This window comes from Fragaria vesca, linkage group LG7 (genome assembly GCF_000184155.1).
Source record: "Fragaria vesca subsp. vesca linkage group LG7, FraVesHawaii_1.0, whole genome shotgun sequence".
In the NCBI taxonomy this organism is placed as follows: Eukaryota; Viridiplantae; Streptophyta; class Magnoliopsida; order Rosales; family Rosaceae; genus Fragaria; species Fragaria vesca.
In genome coordinates this window covers 22,363,316-22,384,887 of record NC_020497.1, presented here as the reverse complement: position 1 = coordinate 22,384,887, position 21,572 = coordinate 22,363,316, and the positions used below count along the sequence as shown (strand labels likewise).

At 37.8% G+C, this 21,572-nt stretch overlaps 4 protein-coding genes across 4 annotated transcripts in view; 1 reads left to right on the top strand and 3 right to left on the bottom strand.

Annotated features, from left to right (window-relative positions):
• The window catches only part of LOC101312973 (SKP1-like protein 21-like), a 5,705-nt gene extending 1,761 nt beyond the window's left edge, over positions 1–3,944 (bottom strand). The window contains exons 1-7 of the mRNA XM_004308020.1: positions 3,851–3,944; positions 2,585–2,904; positions 1,374–1,595; positions 1,006–1,197; positions 817–927; positions 540–618; positions 21–121 (exon numbers count right to left, since the gene is read on the bottom strand). Of these exons, the coding sequence (XP_004308068.1) occupies positions 21–121; positions 540–618; positions 817–927; positions 1,006–1,197; positions 1,374–1,595; positions 2,585–2,620 (741 nt within the window). The 5' untranslated portion in view covers positions 2,621–2,904; positions 3,851–3,944. The remainder of the gene's footprint in view (positions 1–20; positions 122–539; positions 619–816; positions 928–1,005; positions 1,198–1,373; positions 1,596–2,584; positions 2,905–3,850) is intronic.
• A 968-nt stretch (positions 3,945–4,912) lies between these two features.
• LOC101312679 (short-chain dehydrogenase TIC 32, chloroplastic-like) lies at positions 4,913–8,064 on the top strand. The gene is made up of 8 exons (XM_004308019.1): positions 4,913–5,052; positions 5,615–5,846; positions 5,991–6,070; positions 6,385–6,538; positions 6,770–6,848; positions 7,221–7,305; positions 7,447–7,493; positions 7,709–8,064. Exons 1-8 carry the CDS (start codon positions 4,947–4,949, stop codon positions 7,865–7,867), a joined length of 942 nt encoding a protein of 313 aa, XP_004308067.1. The 5' UTR covers positions 4,913–4,946; the 3' UTR covers positions 7,868–8,064.
• A 585-nt stretch (positions 8,065–8,649) lies between these two features.
• LOC101311057 (probable LRR receptor-like serine/threonine-protein kinase At3g47570-like) lies at positions 8,650–12,280 on the bottom strand. The gene is made up of 2 exons (XM_004309147.1): positions 9,610–12,280; positions 8,650–9,128 (listed from the first exon to the last, which is right to left on the bottom strand). The coding sequence occupies exons 1-2, from the start codon at positions 12,278–12,280 to the stop codon at positions 8,650–8,652; spliced, it is 3,150 nt and encodes a 1,049-aa protein (XP_004309195.1).
• A 1,089-nt stretch (positions 12,281–13,369) lies between these two features.
• The window catches only part of LOC101310764, an 11,804-nt gene continuing 3,601 nt past the window's right edge, over positions 13,370–21,572 (bottom strand). The window contains exons 4-14 of the mRNA XM_004309146.1: positions 18,013–18,584; positions 17,143–17,883; positions 16,777–16,864; positions 16,621–16,683; positions 16,195–16,355; positions 15,986–16,061; positions 15,645–15,704; positions 15,451–15,558; positions 15,011–15,250; positions 14,771–14,862; positions 13,370–14,668 (exon numbers count right to left, since the gene is read on the bottom strand). Of these exons, the coding sequence (XP_004309194.1) occupies positions 14,155–14,668; positions 14,771–14,862; positions 15,011–15,250; positions 15,451–15,558; positions 15,645–15,704; positions 15,986–16,061; positions 16,195–16,355; positions 16,621–16,683; positions 16,777–16,864; positions 17,143–17,883; positions 18,013–18,584 (2,715 nt within the window). The 3' untranslated portion in view covers positions 13,370–14,154. The remainder of the gene's footprint in view (positions 14,669–14,770; positions 14,863–15,010; positions 15,251–15,450; positions 15,559–15,644; positions 15,705–15,985; positions 16,062–16,194; positions 16,356–16,620; positions 16,684–16,776; positions 16,865–17,142; positions 17,884–18,012; positions 18,585–21,572) is intronic.

Sequence of the window (21,572 nt, the reverse complement as noted above, 5' to 3'; positions counted from 1 at the left end):
GAGAGAGAGAGAGAGCCAACCTTATTACAGTTTCCATTGACATTGTTTGAAGAATCTTTTGTGGGGTCTTTTCGTCTTCGATTTTTCTTCTTACTCTTATTGGTTTTGATTCCCTTTGAATCTGAAGAGAATATCACGTTATACATAAAGTTTGCTGAGGAGGTATAAGATATGTAGGTATGCGAAAGACAACTCTTAGTATTACAAGCGATATAATAATATGAAGGAGACAAATTATGATACTTATTAAATATAAGTGACACGTGGATCTGCCAAAACAATACAAGTGACCTATAGATTGAAGCATCTACCAAGATCTAAGTACAGTTTCCTTGACCTATGTGGCCTTTTGAAAGTAAACTCACCAACTAGTGGCATCAACATAAGAAATTTTACCTACTATTAACGACTGATAACACCACCAAACATAATATCAAGTTCATACAGATATGAAAGAAGTTCAAGAAAGTTAAGAATGTGAAAGAATAAAAGAAAACAATTTACAATCAGGACGATGGCCAAAGATTTTTGGATCATACCTCCATTTCCACCATTTATAAATGTCAAGAGATCATCGACGGAACGCTGATCAACACACTCCTGCTCCACCTCAACATTCTGAAACATGGAAAAAGAATCGACTTTCTATTAACGCAAGCATGTATGTGCAGCTATAATGCTAGTTTTTCTACATATTTATACTGGCCCAACTTTCCATACAATTTAAGTAATAGATGTTATGAAATATAAAATTACCACAAGTATCGCATTTAACATATGGTAAAGGCTTCAAACTCTTCAAGAAAAAGTAAGCACCTTCAGTTTCTCTCTCTCCTTCAATTCTTTCCTCTTTCTCGCATATAAACGATTAAGAAGCCGGATGCGTGGATCATCGGTTATGTTTCTCAGAGGTTCCAACTTCTCCTCCTGAATGAAACATTATACAAGTCAAACATCACGGATGCAAACAATTATATACCAGTTAGTTTAGATGGCAACACATACCTCTGTGAGGTCATCAGGTAAATGAAATGTCTCCCGTATCTCTTCAGGTGTTTTTCCTTCAATAATTCGCGCAAGTGCTCGGCTGGTGAGATCAACCAGAGGCTTCAATTGTAGGCTGTCAGCAGCAGATGTCAACTCGCATAACTTCTTTGTATCCATCCGAATAAATTTCTCATCAAAAGTTTTGCGTTCCTACAGATAATAATGATATCAAATAAACTAATATGTCGTCATCTTATCAATTCCCCACCCAGTCACTTTTATAGAAAGATTTATAAAAGTGTTTGTATTCTTGAGTTCCAAATGGGGAATAATATCATGCAAGGCAAGCAAAAGAAACTACCAACTGCCAGAGTCAGGCATTGTACCTTATTAGAGCGACCTGGTACTTGATGAAACCGGCAGTAATCAAGTATTAACCCCAAAACGGCAGGGTTAACTCGTTGAGGAAGTGATATAGCATAGTTTTTGGAAGATCCCATGCCTGTCTGAAGTATTTCTCGACATATCATGGGACAAAACATAGCAACCTCTTCTTCTACTTGTTGGATTGACCCATCAGCAGTTTGTAGCCAGATGTAAGACTTCATCTAGTTGCACAGAATAAAAAAATTATGTACGGAATCAAAAGAGATAAGCACTAATACTGCAAAGTTCCCCCCCCCCCCCCCCCCCCCCAAAAAAAACTATCCCCAATCTGACGTCTGATGACAATTACATACATGAAACAGCATAAAAATCATGTGGTATCAAGAAGAATAAGACATTCTATAGAAAAATTCTGAAAAACATATATCCAAGACATGCAACAATCTGGTGGAAGACTTCAGAGACTAAATTATACTACAGATGAAGCTGGTTTATGGTCAACATGCAGTTCTCAGTACTGCCCTTTTACTATCACAATGTCACACAAGCCTCTAATAATGAATAAAATAAACTTGATCAGGATATTTTAAAAACATACTACAGTACACAGATATGGAATCCCCTCTACAGGTGAGTTCTTCTATTCTCTTACCATTTTCTTAATGTCAGTAGCCAACTATTCTGTTTCATTTAAGTCTTTCAAAACCATGTACTCTAAATGTTCATTCAGGTCTCTTCGATCATTTCTGTTATTCAGTCGTTGTTAGTGTATTTAACAGTCCAAAACTTAGTACATACTGTCTAAATTAGGCTCCCTAAGTCTCACCACATCTGGTAATTTGCAACTGAAGGGATACAACTTTCAAAATATATTCCATAACCACAATCTTTCACCTGAAGATAGCATGAAGCCGCTTAATCATTCATGCAGCACTCTTAAACACTGTCTGAAATTTATTTTTCGATGTTGCTTTTGTCACCACAACTAAGCCCTTTAAAACTTTTAACTTTCTCACAATATGACCCTACCATAAACCTCTCTCCCCCAGAAACCCCACTTCACTCTTGCAGACTGAAAGAGTTCATCAAGTGACAAAGGCCACTTAAACATACACATACTGGAAACAAAAACAAAAAATTGAAGTACACATATTGGACTGTACAAAGCACAAAAGACCACTAAAAACTTATTCCAAATGAAATGAGATACCTCAGGTTTGACTACCGCCATGACACCTTCTGACATTTAACAGTGATACTGCAACCTTCAGGATATGTGAAACGCCAACAAGTTTGCACCTCAAATTCCAAAAATGAGAAGTTATAAGGCAAATGCAACCTTTTCCTTATTCAAAAGCTTAACTTTGTTAAGCAAGTACAGACTATTTATCAGTGCTTCCCAAAATGACACGATCTTGAATCCCAATAAAATGTGTATTAGCATTCTTATCCAGAGGACTTTCTCAATTCTTTTTCCTGTATTTTAAGCTACAGCACACAAGAGCTGGGAGCAAACAGGAGTTGTTATGCCTGAAATTTCAAGATGAAAGTTTTCATCAAGTTAGCATAATATTGGTCACTGAAACAACAAAAGGACAATAAATTTATGAAATAAAATTCAACTAAGTTTCACAATCTCTTGGATCGCATAAATGCAAAATGCACAAGAAAAAAAAGGATATTATGAAAGCTGCTTCTTTATCTAGTGGAGCTCCCTTCCCCCGAACAGTATACTGTTTTAGTTTTCACACATCCTATTCACTTAATTCCCGTATTATTAACACATACAAGTTAGTCCACCTAGGGAGATGAAATAAAATGGTGATGTGAGCAAAATCAAATTTGAAACGTACGGAACAAATTCCACCATCAATGCCAGACAAAACTACAAACCATTCAAGAACAAAATGCAATCAAAATATTGTATAATGCATCAAACCAAACCACCACAGCTCTAAATTGTATCCGAGTCCAACAAAAACTGAACGCAGAGCGAGACTACTTCTCATTCATAGCCACAATCCTAATAACAAACTAGGCTTTGTTCATTCTCCATAACCCAACAACAAGACAAATACCGGGCGCCATTCCACCGCAATTGGTTTATTCATTCAGCAAAAGAACAAAACAGTTAATTCAGCTGGACCCTCGTACCAAACAAGATAAGTATTTTTTTTTTTTTTTTCTTTTCCAAACTTCAAAATTTCTCCTTCATTATTTCCAGGAACTCAAAACCCTGGATTCCAATGCCACATGCAAACATGATTCACACTAAACAATCGAAACCACACCCTTCATCAATAAAGTTTCCACCTTTCACAACCCAAAACACTACCAATTTTACCCAAAACCAAAAACAGAAACATTGCCATCAAAAAAACTAAATAACCAAAATCCAATTCAATTCAATTCGTCATGAAATTCCAGAAAGCTTTGATTGATAACAGAAATTGGAGACAGAGGAGTGTTGGCTTACCTTGATTGCGACCAGAATGCAGGGGCAATTCGGGAAATGAAAAATTGTTGGGGTTGAACAATTGAAGAGTTTTCTAGGGTTTCTGATATTAATATTTTCTGTGTTTGTTTTTGGTTTTGCTCTGTTTTTGTGTTTCTCTACGATTTGAGTCTGTGTGCGGTTTTGTCCGGCACGTGACTCTATCAGAGAAGATGAACCTGAGCAATGGCGCCCTCGCACGTGCTGGTAGTTAGGGTTCGGATTTGCCCCGAATGGGAAGTTGGATTGGGCTTCGTTTATGTGGGGAAATTGGGATATGATGATATAAGCCCACTCTGGTAATGTCGAGTGGGTGTATCATGGATTTGGTGTCGTCTTCAGAGACTATTGTTGGTTTTGACGTTGGTGATATCTTGTCTCCAATGTAATGGGGAGTTGCCTCTATAGTCTAGATATATACTTGGCAAAGTTTTGGTATATAATGTTAAGAGGGATTGTCTTTTCTTAAAGGTGGAAAGGATAGCTCCTAGAACAGGTTTGGTTACGGTTAAACTTTATCACTCCCTTGTCATGAGTCCGTATCCTTGAAAATGGTGGTTAGTGGAATACCGACAGATTTCGAACCTCAAAACTATTACTAGAATTTGAGCAGCGTCCGCGTGCCCAACAAGGCCTAAGCTTTTGCCAACCCAACCACACCACATGGGTCATAGTGAGTCCTTTTGTGTGAAGTGACTGAAGTGAGAGCAACCTAAGTTAAATGGGTCCAGATAAATTGGGGAGATAAATGAGAATGATGACGTGCTCTTAAGTCCTACCACACTTGTATAAATGGCTTCTGCTCTTGCTCTGACAGCAAATAACTAACTTCCTTCAGTGGGAGCACAGTCAAGATCAAGATAGAGATGAGTGTTGAATGTTCTTCTAGAAAATGAGTTGGAATAATTTGGGTATCTCAGAATTTAATGTTTCGAAAACATACTTGTCATGTCATAAATAGCACGATTCAAAGTTTGTGTAACCCCAAGATGTCCACGCGTGTTTTAAGCATCATCCATTTAAAGACATAAAGTGTGACGGATTCCCATCTGCGATTGTGAAGAGTGAGAAACAAAGAATGTGGCTGTTCAGAAGAAAAGGCCCATCTGGGTTCTCATCATCTTCCACAGCAGAAGAAGTTACTCAAGGGATTGATGCCACTGGTCTTACTGCCATTGTTACAGGCTAGACACCAAAACCCAGTTGCTTTTTTCATATATAGAGATTTTTACTGCACTGTGATTCTGTTGTATAGAGATTTTTGTGCAGTATGTATCCACCTTATCTTGATAAGGTTTCTCCTTAGGAAACGTATTATGTTCGAGTCTTAATTTTACGTGGATGACAGAATTGTCTTCGGTTTTTATTCTTTGATTTTGTAAAATTAAGAGTTATGCACAGAAGCAATGATCTGGCTAATTGGTGTTGTCGAAATTTCGTTTACGCAGGAATTGTTATTCTTTGTATCAAAGTTTAACCTTTTCGATAAATCAATGCATATAGAAATGATAGTACATGTAGTTTTGGCCTTGTCCTGCATCAATGCCTTTACTTTGGAGCATCTCTGGTTTCTTTCGGATCTAAAGTTGGTATTGTACATCTAAATATTGGACATAGTATTGCTGGATTTGTTTGCCTTTATTGAGAAATGGTGATTTCATGTTAGTAAAGAAGATGAACAGATATTGTAGTTCTTACAAGGTCATATGAGAATCTTTTCTCTGGTTCTGGATGTTGTCATGACAGGAGCATCTAGTGGCATTGGCACTGAAACTACGCGTGTTCTTGCACTGCGTGGTGCCCATGTGATCATGGGAGTGAGGAATATGGCTGCCGCTAAAGATGTGAAAGAAGCAATAGTTAAGGACATCCCCACTGCCAAAATTGATGCCATAGAGTTGGACCTCAGTTCAATGTCATCTGTGAGGAAATTTGCATCAGAATTCAAATCCGCTGGCCATCCTCTAAATATCCTAATGTAAGAAATGGTAGAAGTTCTTTCACATTATGTCTTCTAATTTCCCAGGATTGTCATAGACTGCCAGATTTCTGCTCTCTCCCTCTCTTAAGCAGTCATAGTTCAAAACATTAACATGTGGTTATTTTGCTTTGTTACTATAAGTAACAATGCAGGGATTATGGCGACCCCGTTCTTGCTTTCCAAAGATAAGATTGAACTTCAGTTTGCCACAAACCATATAGGTATGCAAGTATTGTTAGTTTTAAGCTGTAATTTTTTAATATATTGTGTAGACAATCATGTTTCAAAACTATCACCTGTCAGTATGCAACTATGCATTAATAGATTTACATAAGTTTGATGATTGATAGTTCTTTGATTTTGGAGGTATGACTTTCCCGTTCTCACTTCAGAAAGAAACAACCAAACTTTGTTACTGTATAGATGCAGACAACATAGGGGTGTGCCTGCATAAATTGTTATTCAGATGCATAATTGCATGCGGTAAACTATTGTCTGGGGATACTTGTTTCAACTTCGTTTTCCTCATCTACAGGTCATTTTCTGTTGACAAATCTTTTGTTGGATACTATGAAAAAGACTGCACATTCAAGTAGCAAAGAAGGGAGAATTGTAAATGTATCCTCTGAAGCTCACCGGTATGCATATCCTGAAGGAATCCGTTTCGACAGAATCAACGATCCATCAGGGTAAAGACAAGCCAAAACCCTTGCTTTTGAGATTTTGATATATATGTTAGGATGTTGGTTATACATCGTATTTTTAAGTGGAGGCAGGAGATTGTTGAGAAAAGAAGACTGCATTTTAAATTGATGCCATATCAGTAGTTGTGCAAACTTAGCTGGAGTAGCATATTGATAGCATATGGTGAATGGAGAACTTTAAATATCATGAACTGAGTTTGTACTGGCTATCCACAGGTACAGCAGTTGGCCTGCATATGGTCAATCAAAGCTAGCTAACATTTTGCATGCCAAAGAACTCACAAAACAATTCAAGGTATATATTTTCTTTCAGGACACAGATAAACATAATTAGACAATGGTGGTCTTTAGATCCCATCGTAAACTTTCTGTTTAAGCCAAATACACCTTTGTTCATGAGATGCTATTCTATCCTCCATTTCTACTGTACTTTCCCAAAAGTTGAGGTTTACAAGCAGAAGAGTTTTTATCACTTATCTTGAGAGGGTGTGTATCTGTAGCCCCTCAGCAGAAATCACGAGTCATGCCAATACTAGCTTATATGTCGACACATTTTAATTCTTTCGTAATCATCAAATAGAAGCAACACATACGTTTTCTCTTTCGTTCTGTTTATGGTTTCCATGATGTGCTAAGTGAAACCTGTTTATAATTGTTGCTTCAACAGGAAGATGGGACAAACATAACTGCAAATGCACTTCACCCTGGTGTAATTCAAACTAATCTTTTCCGGCATAACAATGTTATTAATGGTAATCACGTCATTAAGGGTAATCATATCAATTCTCACAAATATTATTGAATTTTACCTATAAAAGCATCAACTTCAATGACTTCAATCCCTGTGCTTGTTCAGATATTTAAAGATTTTGGATTTTCTGGTTTTCATGCAGGGCTTGTTAATGTGCTCGGTAGAGTTCTGCTTAAAAATGTTCAGCAGGTAATTGCATCTTATTTACAGTTTCAAAATGCCTGGATTTATGTGTGTTTGGCTACTCAAAATGCCTGGATTTGAAATACTATACAAAAGTCAGCTGCTTCAACTATTTCTCTCTACTATTCAAAATTTAAAAAAAATATAAAAAACTATTTCTCTCTATATCAATCATATAATCATATACTGAATTTGACTTTCTATAACTGTGATGATCATAGGGAGCAGCAACAACTTGCTATGCGGCATTGCATCCGCAAGTTAAAGGGGTGAGTGGTGAATATTTTGCAGACAGTAATATTTCGAAGCCAAGACCCCAAGCTGAAGACGAGGTGTTGGCAAAGAAGCTCTGGGATTTCAGCAAGGATTTAACTAAATGATTTTTCCTTTTACCTATCATAAGGAAGAAGACACTATAACCTTTGGCCAATCTGATTGCCGTTCATATCGATCAGGCTAGTATTGATGCCACAATGCCTGGTTCTTTTGAATTCTTGTATTATGATATCATAAACCTTGATAGAGAGTAAATTCAAGACTCATATCCATTCATATGGAAGATTGGACTATAAAGTGTGACATATATCAATCTAAATAGTGTGACGGCGGAGTCCTTGAACCAGAAGAGCTTGCCTTGCTTGAGCACAAACCAGCGGCGACTCCATGTCTTGATGTACTCGCCTTGCTTGGTCATTGACGTACTGCTTCGTTTTGTAAATAAAGGTACACTCATGGACTAGGTTGGTTTCCTTTGCACAAAACAGAACTAAATATTCTTACAAACCTATTGGATCATATTAATCACTTGTTACAAATACAAACCTATTGGATTATATGAATCACTTATTACAAATAGTTAAGCTACAACAATGATAGGCTTCCATTGGAGCTCAGAGAAACATTACACAACAAACTACTCATAACTTAGAAATCGAAATCAAGCATTCACTTATTAGGAGCTACGACTTAATCTTCCACACTAGTCTCCTGGATTTAGAAGTCTTCAGTAGTACAACTCAGAGATTATTGCCGCCTCGCGTCTCATATTATACTGTGTTTGCACAGAAATATGAGGATTATAAAGTCATAAAGAGGAAATGAAAGAATGAAATACCATTTTGTTGCACTAATCATAAAGAAGAAAATAAAAAGCACCTCTTGTTTAGCTTCTTCTTGGCCTCTCTCGACGGATGTCAATACCATTGTAAGCATTTTTGATACGCTGTAGCTCCCTGTGGACCTCCTCCATCGACATCCTATTACTTGGTGACTCTTCCGAGCATGCAAGTCCAATCTTCAGGTTTGGAAGTATGCATTTCCATACAAAAGTGTTCATCTTGCTTAAATTCTCACTGTCAATGTTTTCTTCATCTGTTTCGATTTCATCATTGTTGTAACCACGGATGTAGTTCACTTCATTTTGTGTTGTTGCAGGTGTGGTTGCTTCTAAACTGGCAAGAAGAGTAGGATCCACAATCTGCATTAGTCTTTCTGGTATAGCCATCTTGACAAAGTTATGGAGGTTCAAACCATCTTTAAACATTTCGTCAGTAGGTTTTCTTCCTGTGAACATTTGCAACAGCAGGACCCCATAACTATATACATCCCCTTTTCTTGATGGCTCAACACCACTGGCATACTCTGTGACTCATCAAACAATCAGGTATATATGTTAGCTCAGTACATTTTGGAACCTAACTTCTACAGTATGCAAAGTTTCTTTGTTGATCAAACTAGTACGAAAACTTTTTCATCATCAATTAATGGTTTTTTTTTTTGGTAATAACCATTAATTGATGGTTATTGATGCATGAATATAATCAATATATTATACAAATGAAGTCCATTTTTGGCTTGAGAACAGAGATATATTTCATCATCAATACCTTTTCTATCTGTACAAAAGAGATCATCTATGTCTTGCATTATTTCAATCTTTCAGATGTCATATCTTCTACTTCTTGCCAACTTGTACTTGGTCATTTGTAAGGGCTTAAATTCTAAGTTATTTTTAGACTACCATGCTTCTGTTTGTCTATTCTTCTGTCCATATTCCTATTTATCTCCTATAAACATGTTGGAGATTTAAGAAATTATTAAGTAGCTAGTGGAAGATTGTTACCTGGAGCAGCATAGCCAATGGTTCCCTTTATCCCAGTTGTGCTACTTCGATTTTGAGAGGAGTCTGTGGTCATAGATATGAGTCTTGCTAACCCGAAATCACCTACACAAGCAACCATGTCATCACCAAGAAGAATGTTGCTCGGCTTAATGTCGCTGTGGATGATTTGTGGTTCACAATGGTCATGAAGATAACATAATGCAGACGCCACATCAACAGCAATATTCAATCTTTGAACAAGGTTCAAACTTCCTGCAAATTGGTTTTCTCTGTGCAACCTCTCCTCTAAACTTCCATTTGACATGTACTCAAAAACTAGAGCTTTGAAGTCATTACCATTGTGATCTGTGCTAGAGCAACAAGTTAAGATCTTCACAAGATTCCTGTGCCGGATATTTCTCAGTGCATTGCATTCGGCCATGAAACTCTTTAAAGCTCCTCTAAGTTGAAGGTTGAGGACTTTTATGGCAACAATGTTGTTTTCTTCCTCATCAATAATCCCTTTGTATACAGAGCCAAAACCGCCTGATCCAATCTGATTGCTCGGACAGAATCCGCCAGTTGCTTGATGAAGTGCCTGGTATGAAACCTTTGAAAGAGAGTTGATTGATGATACTGCAAATATTGGTTTCTTCTTTTGAGTTTTCCTCCTCCAATAAAAAACCAAGAGGACTGCAAACAGAAGAGAGCATCCAACGACGAAAGAAATTGTGAGCTTCAGTTTGAAACCATTCACCTTTCTCTTTTTTAACACAACGATGGGGCATGCTGGTAGCTGCAGTTCCGGAACACCACCACAAAGTTTTGTATTTCCATCCAATGATGTTGCACTTGTGTTTCGAAACACTCCTTCTTTCGGTACCTCACCCTCCAGATCATTGAATGAAAGATTCAAATATACCAAAAATGGAAGTCTCTTTAGATCTTTTGGAATTTGACTCGACAAGTTGTTCCGAGAAAGATCTAGATACTGAAGACCTTTCAAAGAAGCTAAAGAAAAGGGTATCATACTTTGAAAAAGATTTCCTTGTAAGTAAAGCAATTCAACGCTCAGACAGCTTCCAATAGCTTGTGGGATTTCTCCGGTCAGATTATTATAAGAGATGTCCAGTGTGTTGGTATTTTTCAGCTTACCCACTTCCACAGGCAGACTACCGGTTAGTGAGTTATGTGACAAGTTGAGATAGGTAAGTGAGAACAGACCAATGACCTGTGATGGTATATATCCACCAAGTAGTTTATTGTCTGATAAATCCATCCACTGTAGATTTTGGCAGTTACCAATAGTTGGAGGAATGCTTCCTTCTAACTCATTTGCTGATATAAGGAGTTGAAACAAATGAGTGAGGTTTCCCAAGGAAGATGGGATCCAACCTGATAACCTATTGGCAGATAAAGATAATAATTGCAGCTTTTGTAACTTCCCCAAAGAAGTTGGAATGATACCTGTGAACAGGTTATCTTCCAGGGCAAAGGCTATTAAACTGTTGAGATTTCCTATTGTCTCAGGAATCGTTCCCGCTATTTGATTGCTCCCAAGGTAGAGTTGAGTTAGTTGGGTTGAGAAATTGGCTATGGAGTTGGGTAAGACACCTCCAAAATTGTTTTGAGTCAAAGAAAGCATCTCAAGATTGGTGCAGTTTGTCAAGAATGTTATAAACTCCAAATCATTGGATGAATTACTTCCTAGATTATTGTTACCGAAGTTGAGCCAAATGATATTGGGAAGATTTCCAAAACTCTCTGGAACTTGCCCTACAAAATTATTTTCCCATACATCAAGCTTCTGAAGTTGAGTAGCATTGGAAAATGAGGCAGGGATTTTTCCAGATAATTCATTTCCACCAAGCGACATGTTTAGGAGATAGGGCATGTTTAGGCCTATACCAGGCGGGATGCTGCCCTTCAACATATTACCCGTAACTGAGAAGACATTCATAGATGATATGTTAAAGAGGGAAGGAGGGATCATACCAGAGAGCTTACACATAGGTATACCAAAGTACCAAAGGTTTCTCAGTCGTCCTATCTCCTCTGGGACTGTGCCCACCAAATTGTTCCCTCCCAAGGAAAGTGCAGTGATTGAGGAAAGATTTCCTAATGAAGGTGGGATGCCTCCTGACAGATAGTTCTTCTGAAGGTTAAGTTCCACAAGCTTCATCAACGAGCCCATCTCTGATGGAATCTCGCCGGTAAGGCGGTTTTCTGCAATACGTATGATGCTCAGTTCCGGACACATGGTCAGGTTCACTGGAATTCCCCCCTCTAACATATTGTAACGTAGATTGAGATGTCGCAGTCGGAACAAACGATCAACTTGTTGCGGAATGTTGCCATAGAAGCTGTTGTTTATAAGGTTGATGAACCTAAGAAGTGAGAGGTTGCCAATATATGGTGATATGGTTCCATGTAACGCACCATCTGGCAGGCTTAGGGTTGTTACTCTTTGATGCCGTCTGCCGCAAGTAATTCCTTGCCATTTGCACAAGTGAACCGAGTCATTCCATGAGTTCAAGAACCCGTGTGGATCGACAACTATGGATTCTTTGAATTTGAGCAAAGCCAAGTGATCGGTTTTATTGCCAAATGAGCTTACAACAGTGGCAGGAGGTTGGAAAAGGTTGATGAAAAGGAGAAAGGTCAGGACATGAAGGTATGTGAATCTCTCCATACGCATGCAGCAGGAACTTAGCTAGCTAGTGGTGATGGGATAATTATGCAAATGATCAAGTTTGAACTTTCAAAATATATATGGTGTTCGACAATCTGTACATGTATCAATGTATGTATCAGGTTACCATGTATCAGACCAAAAATAAATAAACAATCTTTATATGTTTAAAAGGATCACGACTTGACTCGCATCATATTATATCCATTTGCTGTCTTTTTGCCATGATAATTATCATTAAACTAAGATAATTTTGCAGAAAATTCCAAGTTAATCAGACAAACAGAAGAAAAAGACCATGATCGAAACTCTTTGTATCTATGAAGAGTTGAAGACTATTTTGTCATATTTTATATGTAAAACGAATCAATGTTGATTTATGTGAGTTCGGCTATTCAAATGCCTGGATTTGAAATACCACAGAAAAATGTGCTGCTTCAACTCTCTCATCATATCAATCATATACTGAATATGATTTCATAACTGTGATGCTTATAGGGAGTAGCAGCAACAACTTGCTATGTGGCATTGCATCCGCAAAGCGGTGAATATTTTGCAGACAGTAATATTTCCAAGCCAAGACCCCAAGCCGAAGACGAGGTGTTGGCAAAGAAGCTATGGGATTTCAGCAAGGATTTGACTAACGATTTTCCTTTACCTATCATAAGACACTATAATCTTATTTCTGTGCATATCGATCAGCTCCTGGAATACTAGTATTAATGCCACAATGCCTGGTCCTTTGTGAATTCTTGTATTATGATTTAATCTTCATGTTATGAAATGTTTATACTTTATAGAGATTGAATTCAAGATTCAGATCCATTCATATGGAAGATTGAACCATCAAGTGTGACATATATCAATCTTGGAACAACACGTCTCTTGGATCTCGGACTTATCCAAGTAAGGTTAAGTTCATATGCAGCAAAGAAGTAACCAGGTTCATGAGTTCAACAAACTTCTCAACTTTTGGGCTATATGACATCCCTTCTTTAGCAGCAAAAGAGTTTTGTGTGGAACTCCCTACTGAAAGAAAAACATCTCCCTCTCCATGGGTTCTCCACACTGACAATCTCATTCACTACAGAACTCGGAGAAAATATAGGACCATGTAGTTAGATTTCTTCTTGACTGGTGAGAATGTGAGATGTACAGAACATACAAGTTATACAGCAAATCAGGTTCAACAGTATAAAATGTTACATGAGCCCACAATGACTGACAATGTCGAGAACAGAATTTACAGTCTTCAAAACTACCGGACTAACTCTTTCGTTAACCTGGAGCCAAATTCAGTCTCCCATCTTTTGTACAGCAGTTTCATACCCCCAAAAAATGGTTCAAAAGCTAATGGTATTACCTCTTAGCTTTGCCTTTTCTCTATATGAACATCTCAAAATATACACTTCTTGCTGCCTCGAGTTATTCTCACGGAAGGACCACATCAAAATGGATCATCAGAAGCCATCTATGTCAGGCTCAATCTCCTAGTCATACCTCCAATCAGTCAAGCACTCAACTATACAAGTCAAAGCCGCATCATTTTATATGTACTACATGAGTTTATTATATGTCAGGAAGTGAGCTTCATATGCATAACTCCAGAATCAGTTTTCGTCCCACGGCATAGCTGAGCAAGTGCTAGATGGTTGAAAACTAAACAATGCAGACAGAGTTATCTGCTTCCACTCACCTTTTCTTTCCAGAGCTTCAACCTTATTCCACATTTGTTCTGCATTGGATCCTTATTTTGCAAATACACTTCCTTTGCAGTCCAAAGTGATGGGTAATTGATCCGGTATATTCAAAAACCGGTCTGATAGCTTCATAGCTTGACAGCTTGATCTGAATGGTGGGTCCATGAAAATAAGTCAGACACCATTTGTCCGGCTAGTCAAAGGAGACTTGGGACTTAAATCCAGTCTGTTCATCTTAACATGATCCTTAAGGAGTTGGCGAGACACCCGATCAGCCAAAACTGACTGTCCATTGTACTGCTCTGTATGTGCAGGCCTTCCAAACTGTTTTGCCAGAACATCATTTTCAGAAGGCACCAGTTCTGAGAAGATGGGAGACCCTGGTTGCTTCCCTCGAAACATGTCAGGAGATGAATCGTGATAGGAGGGGCCATTACCATAGAGACCATTTGAGGAATTTGAAATGCCTCCGAAACCCTCTTGAAAATTTATAGACTGTTTAAGGTGAATAAATGGAATGGCACCATTGCCACCAGTGAGAGGCGTGGATGAGCCCGAAGTGGTCCGCGGGCTAGATATAGGAGACGGTGACATTCTTCCATTTAAGTGAGGTGGTGACCTGGAGTACAATAGAGGGCTTCCAATGGGTGACACGGGGCATGATATGTTCCTTGGAATATGGATCTCACTGAAATGAAGGCAAAGAAGATCACACCAAGACCTTGTTAATAAAGCTGTTGCCATCATCAACTGTGTACACACACACACACACACACACACAGAGAGGAACCTGGTATGGTGATGAGTTTTTGAAACTCTAGACGAGTGAATTGCAAGCCTATCTGAATCCAAATTGGAGAAATTTCTTGCTTGCCCAATGCCCTGATAATTATAATAAAACACAGATCAAAACAACAGGTGCAAGAGAAATCAATCTGTAAAGATAAACTCCCTAATTAGAGTTATTCCCACAGTATATCTGTGAGCCTGTTGGTCTACATAATTAGTGTCGTAAATATGGAATACATACCAGAGATTTCACTCCATTTGCAACCCCAGCGGGTGAATCAGAAGGCTCGGGGCCCACTATAAGTCTTGCCAAAGGTGCTGCATATTTTACAAAAGGATGCTCCAAGAGCTGGGCAGCAGTAGGACGATGAAGTGGATTTCGCTGTAAGCATTGCCTTATGAAATCTTTTCCATCGTCCAAGAGGTGATCTGGAATTGCTGGCAGTTCCTTGCTATTTCCAATCTTAAACATGGCAGCAACCTGTGTTCCATAAAAGAAATATTACACGAGAAGAAAAATAAACAAATTAAGAGCACAGTTCAAAATTACGCAACTTATACTCAGTGAGCTCAAGTACACGAGAGAATGCTAAATTGATAAGTCTCAAATTAAAACAACAGACCCCATAACAAAATTAAAGACTAAAATGAAAGCATCCATTTATATGTTAAAGTTCTTACCCCTTCATACTGGCTCCAAGGTGGTTTTGTCGTAGCCATTTCCAAAACAGTGCACCCAAGACTCCATATATCCACAGCAAGGTTGGCACCACTTGAGTTTTTTATAACCTGGGAAGCAGCAGAAGTGAACATCAAGTAATCCATCAAACAGCAAGTTGGGAAGTCATAAAGACAAAAGTTTCAATCAATCTAACCTCAGGTGCCATCCAGTAAGGACTTCCCTTAAATGATAAAGGGCATGACTGCCCAGTAATCTGCAAAGCATACAAGATAAGATTATTAAGTAAAGAACTAAAGATTGATCATACCATCCTGTACTTAAGGTTAAGCATGGTGACTTTGGTATAGAATAAACTAAGGTGTATAAATCGCATGCATTCACTAATATTTCTAAGCAGGTTAAATATGCTCTTGAAGGAATGAAGGTGATAATACAGACCATACTGCAACATCAAACAGGCAATCTTATTCTCCTAATACCACATAATTTAATTAATATAACAGCACTTAATACAAAAGTTCTACATATGCTTACATGCTTTGCCATCCCAAAATCTGCCAACTTGACACGGCCATTTGGGTCTACAAGTATGTTTGCTCCTTTAATATCCCTGTATACAAAAATATAGTTTTACAAACATGGAAAATACTTGAAGTTAAGTAAATTACAGGAGATCAGTATATCCGATCTTTGGCAACTGTTGAACTCATGAATACTACACAGGAATGAGTAGTGACATTCACCTGTGGACGGTATTTTTATTATGCAAATATGCGAGCCCTGACAAGATTTGTTGAGTATAACTACGAATTGCAAGTTCACCGAATTGCCCATAGTCTTGGAGAAGTTTATATATAGAACCACCAGATACATACTCCAAATATATATACAGCTTGTCACCAACCTGTTAAAGGATAACTACAATGTTACATAACGTAAATCACAACTGTTACTTAAATCTTTAGTTAATATTTTATTGTGGAGTATCGTGCTTAACTTTTGTACTGAACTGTAAGCTAATATATAAGCATGGAGTTCTTCAAAGTCACTCTTGTTTCTCTAATTGACAATATGACTTACCAAAAAATATAATACCAGAAACAAGATGAATAAAAAGGTAAAGTTAACAGAATTTGAAAAGCAAAATGCTAATGGACGTAAAGACTTACTGATTCAGACCCATAATACTGCACTATGTTTGGATGCCGTAAACGGCTCAATAAAGTGATTTCCTAGCAAAACATTAAAACACAAAAGTCAAAAGAACAGATGGAAACAACATTAACCATTGAAATATCAATGTAAAACCAGCAACAGGATGATACCTGCATCAATTGCTTTGCACTTTCCTTAGACTTTGCATCATCAGAAAATAATGTGACTTCCTTCATTGCACACATTTCGCCGCTTTCACTAAACAAGTCAAAATTTATTCATCAGTATATATGAGAGAAAACATATTTGTTTTTTTTTTCCGCTACAATTGGCAGTCGCTAAAATCATCAAGCAGGTATCATTGGAATATAGCCATACAATCTATCAAGAGATTTCATCAATATTAGCTCCTAGATATGTTTGAACTTTGAAGGTACCATTTCCAGTTATATCCTTAGAAAACCAACTACCACGTAACATAGTAACTTGAGAGAGAGAGAGAGAGAGAGAGAGAGAGTAGATAGATGCAAGTGTACCTATTAAAACCGACATAAACATGTCCAAATGTGCCTCTACCCAGCAGCTTTCCCTTTTTCCACCGAGAACCAGGGCTCGCTGGAGTTTCTGCCCGTCCAGGACTTCGTGGCACAGAAGGAGATGTTGCTGCTGAATTCGAATGAGAAAAGGGTGATGCATTTGAAATCGTTACTGGAGGAAGAGGCAAACGGTGACTTTGTTGTTTCCCATCATCAGGCCAGCCTGTCTGCGAATCATTGAGAGCCCCACCTGCTCTAGGATGAATAGGTGTAACAGCACCACTATGAATTCTTGAGCCTGGGCCAGGGCTTGTCATTCTGGGACTAGGTACTGGAGAATACTCAGGGCTACCCCTGCTTTGCTGCCAAAACAACTGTCCCGACATATCCCCTCCCATTGAATTATGTCCAGAATTGTGACCAGAACCTGGACTGGAGCCGTGGCCAGATCCTGCAATGGTGACATCTGTATACGTTTTTGCAGCCCAGAAAGCAGAGTTCACGGCTTGCTCAGTTCCAAATGCTCTCATTGGACTTCTAGAAGGACTCGACATGGAGCTGTCAGGAGCACTCCAGAAAGCTCCTTGAAAAGGAACCTGGAGATTTGGCACATGACTGCTCAAGGGTCTTCGTTTTGGCGATGTCGGGGAAACTTGATTGCTGAATGATATGTTGGATGGTTTTTTTGCCTCTCTTGAGATTACTGGGGCAACACTGAAGGTTTGATCCTTGAACGTTGAACTTCAGAAAAATAACAGTTAATTTATTAGAAGCAGGCTAAAAAAACCACTATCAAACACTACATTGTCATGCATACATAAAAGATGCAGAGTAGTAACATAATGGCATCTGAAATAAATGAAAGCACACCTGGAAGGACTGCCCACTGCAGTTCTAGTTCCAGTTTCATAGTCAATTGCCTGAGGACTACGGTGACCTGAGTCAACTGGATATTCACTATCAACAGAGGTTTCACTGGAAACTGAACCAGTATTCATATCTCCATCAAACTCGGTACAATTTGGCCTCCCACCAATGCACCGAGGTCTCGGGAGAGGTAGAAACAATGATGGCTTAGAGCTTTTCTGTGATCTTGGCTTTGGTGATATACTAAGCCCAGAATCTGTACGTCCCACATGAGCAGGATGTTGACCAGGAAGTGGAAGTGGTTGAGCAATACTCCTTTCTGCAAAACTTTGAGTTCTTGCAACTTGTTTGGAGGGTGAAGGAGATCTTGATTCTAGAGGAGATCGAGACCCCTTTTCTGAAAGGGCATCACTACATGGTCTTCGAGACCCTCCAGATCTACTATTCACTCTACTTTCAGATGAAAATTTGAATTTCCGATGCAATGAATCAATGAAACTTTCCTTTCCCCCTGACTTCTTTTTTGCTTCTTTGGACGACGACTTCCCCCACCATGAAGGCATATTTCTCATAATCTGCTTGCAGGACCAAAGGGCCACTACTTTGAAGCTAATCCCACCATGAAGGCATATTTCTCATAAACTGCTTACAGCCTACTTTGAAGCTAATCCATTTACCAGCATTACCGCATATAGTATAACAGCATCAGATGACAAAAGCTCCCCTCAACTTAATAATCACTTAGTCCACCTACGAACGCACATGATACCATCACAACATTCAGTTATGCACACCGCACCGGAAACGACTTTCATCAGACAGGAACTAGGGAAGCCATAACTTCCAACGAGCTCCAATCAAGTCAGCACATAACAAAAACCTGCAAGATGAAGGCTGCACTTTCAATAACTCTATCCAAACGAACTCTAAACTAACTTAGCGACACTAGGACCTCAATCCTAGTACAAAAAATCTTGTTAGTCAAAAGTACCAACTATTTCACACACTCTACAATACATAGTAACCGGGCTTCGCATTACATTAACATACTGAACTCAACAGTCTCCCAAATAGACTAAATCAGTTCAAACCCACTTCTACCAGATCCAAAAGAATCGGTCTTTCTTTTGGCTGTAAATTAAACCCACCAAAAGAAAAACAAAACCCACAATTTCCAACCTACCCCTCAAGAATTCATCCAATTGGGTCCACTAGACCTCCATTACAGAAACTATAAGAGACCCATTGCCTCAAATTTTCACTACCCACAATTCAAACCATCAGTAACCAACTAAAGTTCCAAACTTTCGCTTCAAATTTCCTCCCCCAATTTCAACAACACATCAAATTCCAATCCCAAATTGCTCAAAACCACAAGCTCACAACACAGATCTAATTGCAACTAAGTATCATTGAAATAGAATCACCCACTAACAAACTTTGATAAAAATCAGTAATTTACTAAAAAGTAACATAAGAAATGAAATGAAACTTACTCAAATTCTCAGAAGCTGCGTAAAAATCCGAGCTTGCTGAAACCACTTGGGTTAAACTTGAACACAAATCTCAGGGAAATGAAGAATTTGATGAGCTTGTGAAAAGTTGAGCTGGCTCAGAATAAACAGAGCCCAAGAAATCAAAAAGATTGGGGATTTGGATTTGGAGGAATTTGATTCTCTTCTCTTGCATTGAAAGACTGAAGAGAATCACTTTTAGAGAGAGAGAGAGAGAGAGAGTATCTGTCTGTAAGTTTAAAGACATTAATAAGTTAGTGAAGCTGTGGGTTTTTTTTTTGCCTTTTCAATTTTATACAAATTTTCTTTTCAATTTTTTTATGGGAAATGATTGATGAAGTGGTACTATTATTACTGTTATAGTACTTTTGCCAATGGAGGTTTATGAGCAAAGTTTATCTGATCTGAAGTTTTAGAACTCTTTTGTTTTGATTCAATTATTTGGATTGTTTGTTTTACGGTTTTATAGATAACTGTGTTATTTTCGTTACGTTAAAAAAGAACTCAGTTATTTTTATTTTAATTATATCTGACAACAATATTTGTTTACATAATTTAAATAATTAAACGGTTCACATTGTTGTCGAATATATAAGATAAAACCTAACAAACAATACTTTTGTCAATTTGGTATCATCGTTACCAAATCAAAAACAGTTTTGTTGTTTTAGTATTGTCGTTTTCAACATAATTGCAATCAACACGCAGGACTATTTGCATAATTTGGATGATTAAGTGGATTATGTTTCGTATATGGTAGGAGACAAGATAATAAACCACACACAGATAAATAGGTGAAAGAGTTGGACATTTAGATTCAAAATATTGGTATATGTTTTAGTTGGCATTCCTATATCAAAACAAATTGGACTTTATTGTTATATATCTCTTTGTTGAATGAAATATTATTACAGATGATACTAGTCATTTTTTGTGCGTGTGAATCATGAAGACAAAGTCCTAAATTAGTTAGGATTTGTATTCATTATATATATGATTAGTTGATCTTTAGTTGAAAGGAAAGAATCATATATTGATTAGGTTCTATGATCTTTGGATTATCATATCGTTTTAGTACATGGTAATGAGATCTTGACTTATGTCATTGATCTTAATTGTGATATGCATACATGTGTTATTATTATAATTTGAATAAGTTATTTGTATGTGATATTTCCGTGGAAGTAATTGAGTCCTAACTTGGTTAGGATCTCAATATGTGATATAGGTGTGGAATCAAGAAGGGCAAGAAGATCTATTTTGAATAGGTCTCATATGCTAGCTGCGTGAGGAAGAAATCCTTCTATGATGGGATAACTTTTATGCTAGCATTTTAATAATATCTTTTGTTATTATCCTATGATTTGAGTCTTACCGATTTTCCTATTTGGAATCTAATAGGGCTGCATCACAGATAACTAGGAGTGTGTGTGCGCAAACATATTGGAGACATATATAAAAGAGGCGCAAGTCATATGGACTATGGATCTCTGCACGCTTGGCATTTGAGAGGAAATTGTGTTTATTCCGCTGCTCATCTGAATATACAAGTTCAACTGTTCCTTGTTGAGTTGGACTTGTTTATGTGTGATTGTGATTCTTTTGTGTGTTGAGAGAAGATCATTGAAGAAAGAAGAAGAAGATGTTCTGCCTAGAGATAGGGATTTGTAATAGTATAGGGTTTACTAAGAGGTTGTAAGACTCTACACAAATTCATCTAATTGAATTCGTTTTCTGAGCTTGTGCTCCGCTGTGATTTTTCCTCTATTTTGAGGTTTTTACACAACGTAAAAAATCTGGTGTTCTGTGTTAATTTTCTGTCAGTTCGTCGAGGACTGTTTCAATCCATGCTTCACGTTACAGTACCTTTACAAAATGCTAGAGATACTTTAACTATACTCTATAATCAAACATGAATGTAAGGCATGTATCAATGGTATAGCATGCTAGCATATGCTATACAGTATTTTCTATGGGTGCGGCTATTGCCACCCCACCAAATGCTTTTTTCACCCCATATTTCAATTTTAAACTAAATATTCCAATACT

What these genes read in the sequence shown, in the direction of transcription:
- LOC101312679 (XM_004308019.1), top strand. Translation starts at nt 4,947, where the DNA reads ATGTGGCTGTTCAGAAGAAAAGGCCCATCTGGGTTCTCATCATCTTCC. An exon ending in AGAATCAACGATCCATCAGG is followed by an intron (nt 6,539 to 6,769) that starts GTAAAGACAAGC and finishes GGCTATCCACAG; the next exon opens with GTACAGCAGTTGGCCTGCAT. An exon ending in GCATAACAATGTTATTAATG is followed by an intron (nt 7,306 to 7,446) that starts GTAATCACGTCA and finishes GTTTTCATGCAG; the next exon opens with GGCTTGTTAATGTGCTCGGT.
- LOC101311057 (XM_004309147.1), bottom strand. Translation starts at nt 12,280, where the DNA reads ATGGAGAGATTCACATACCTTCATGTCCTGACCTTTCTCCTTTTCATC. An exon ending in CATTGGCTATGCTGCTCCAG is followed by an intron (nt 9,129 to 9,609) that starts GTAACAATCTTC and finishes GATGAGTCACAG; the next exon opens with AGTATGCCAGTGGTGTTGAG.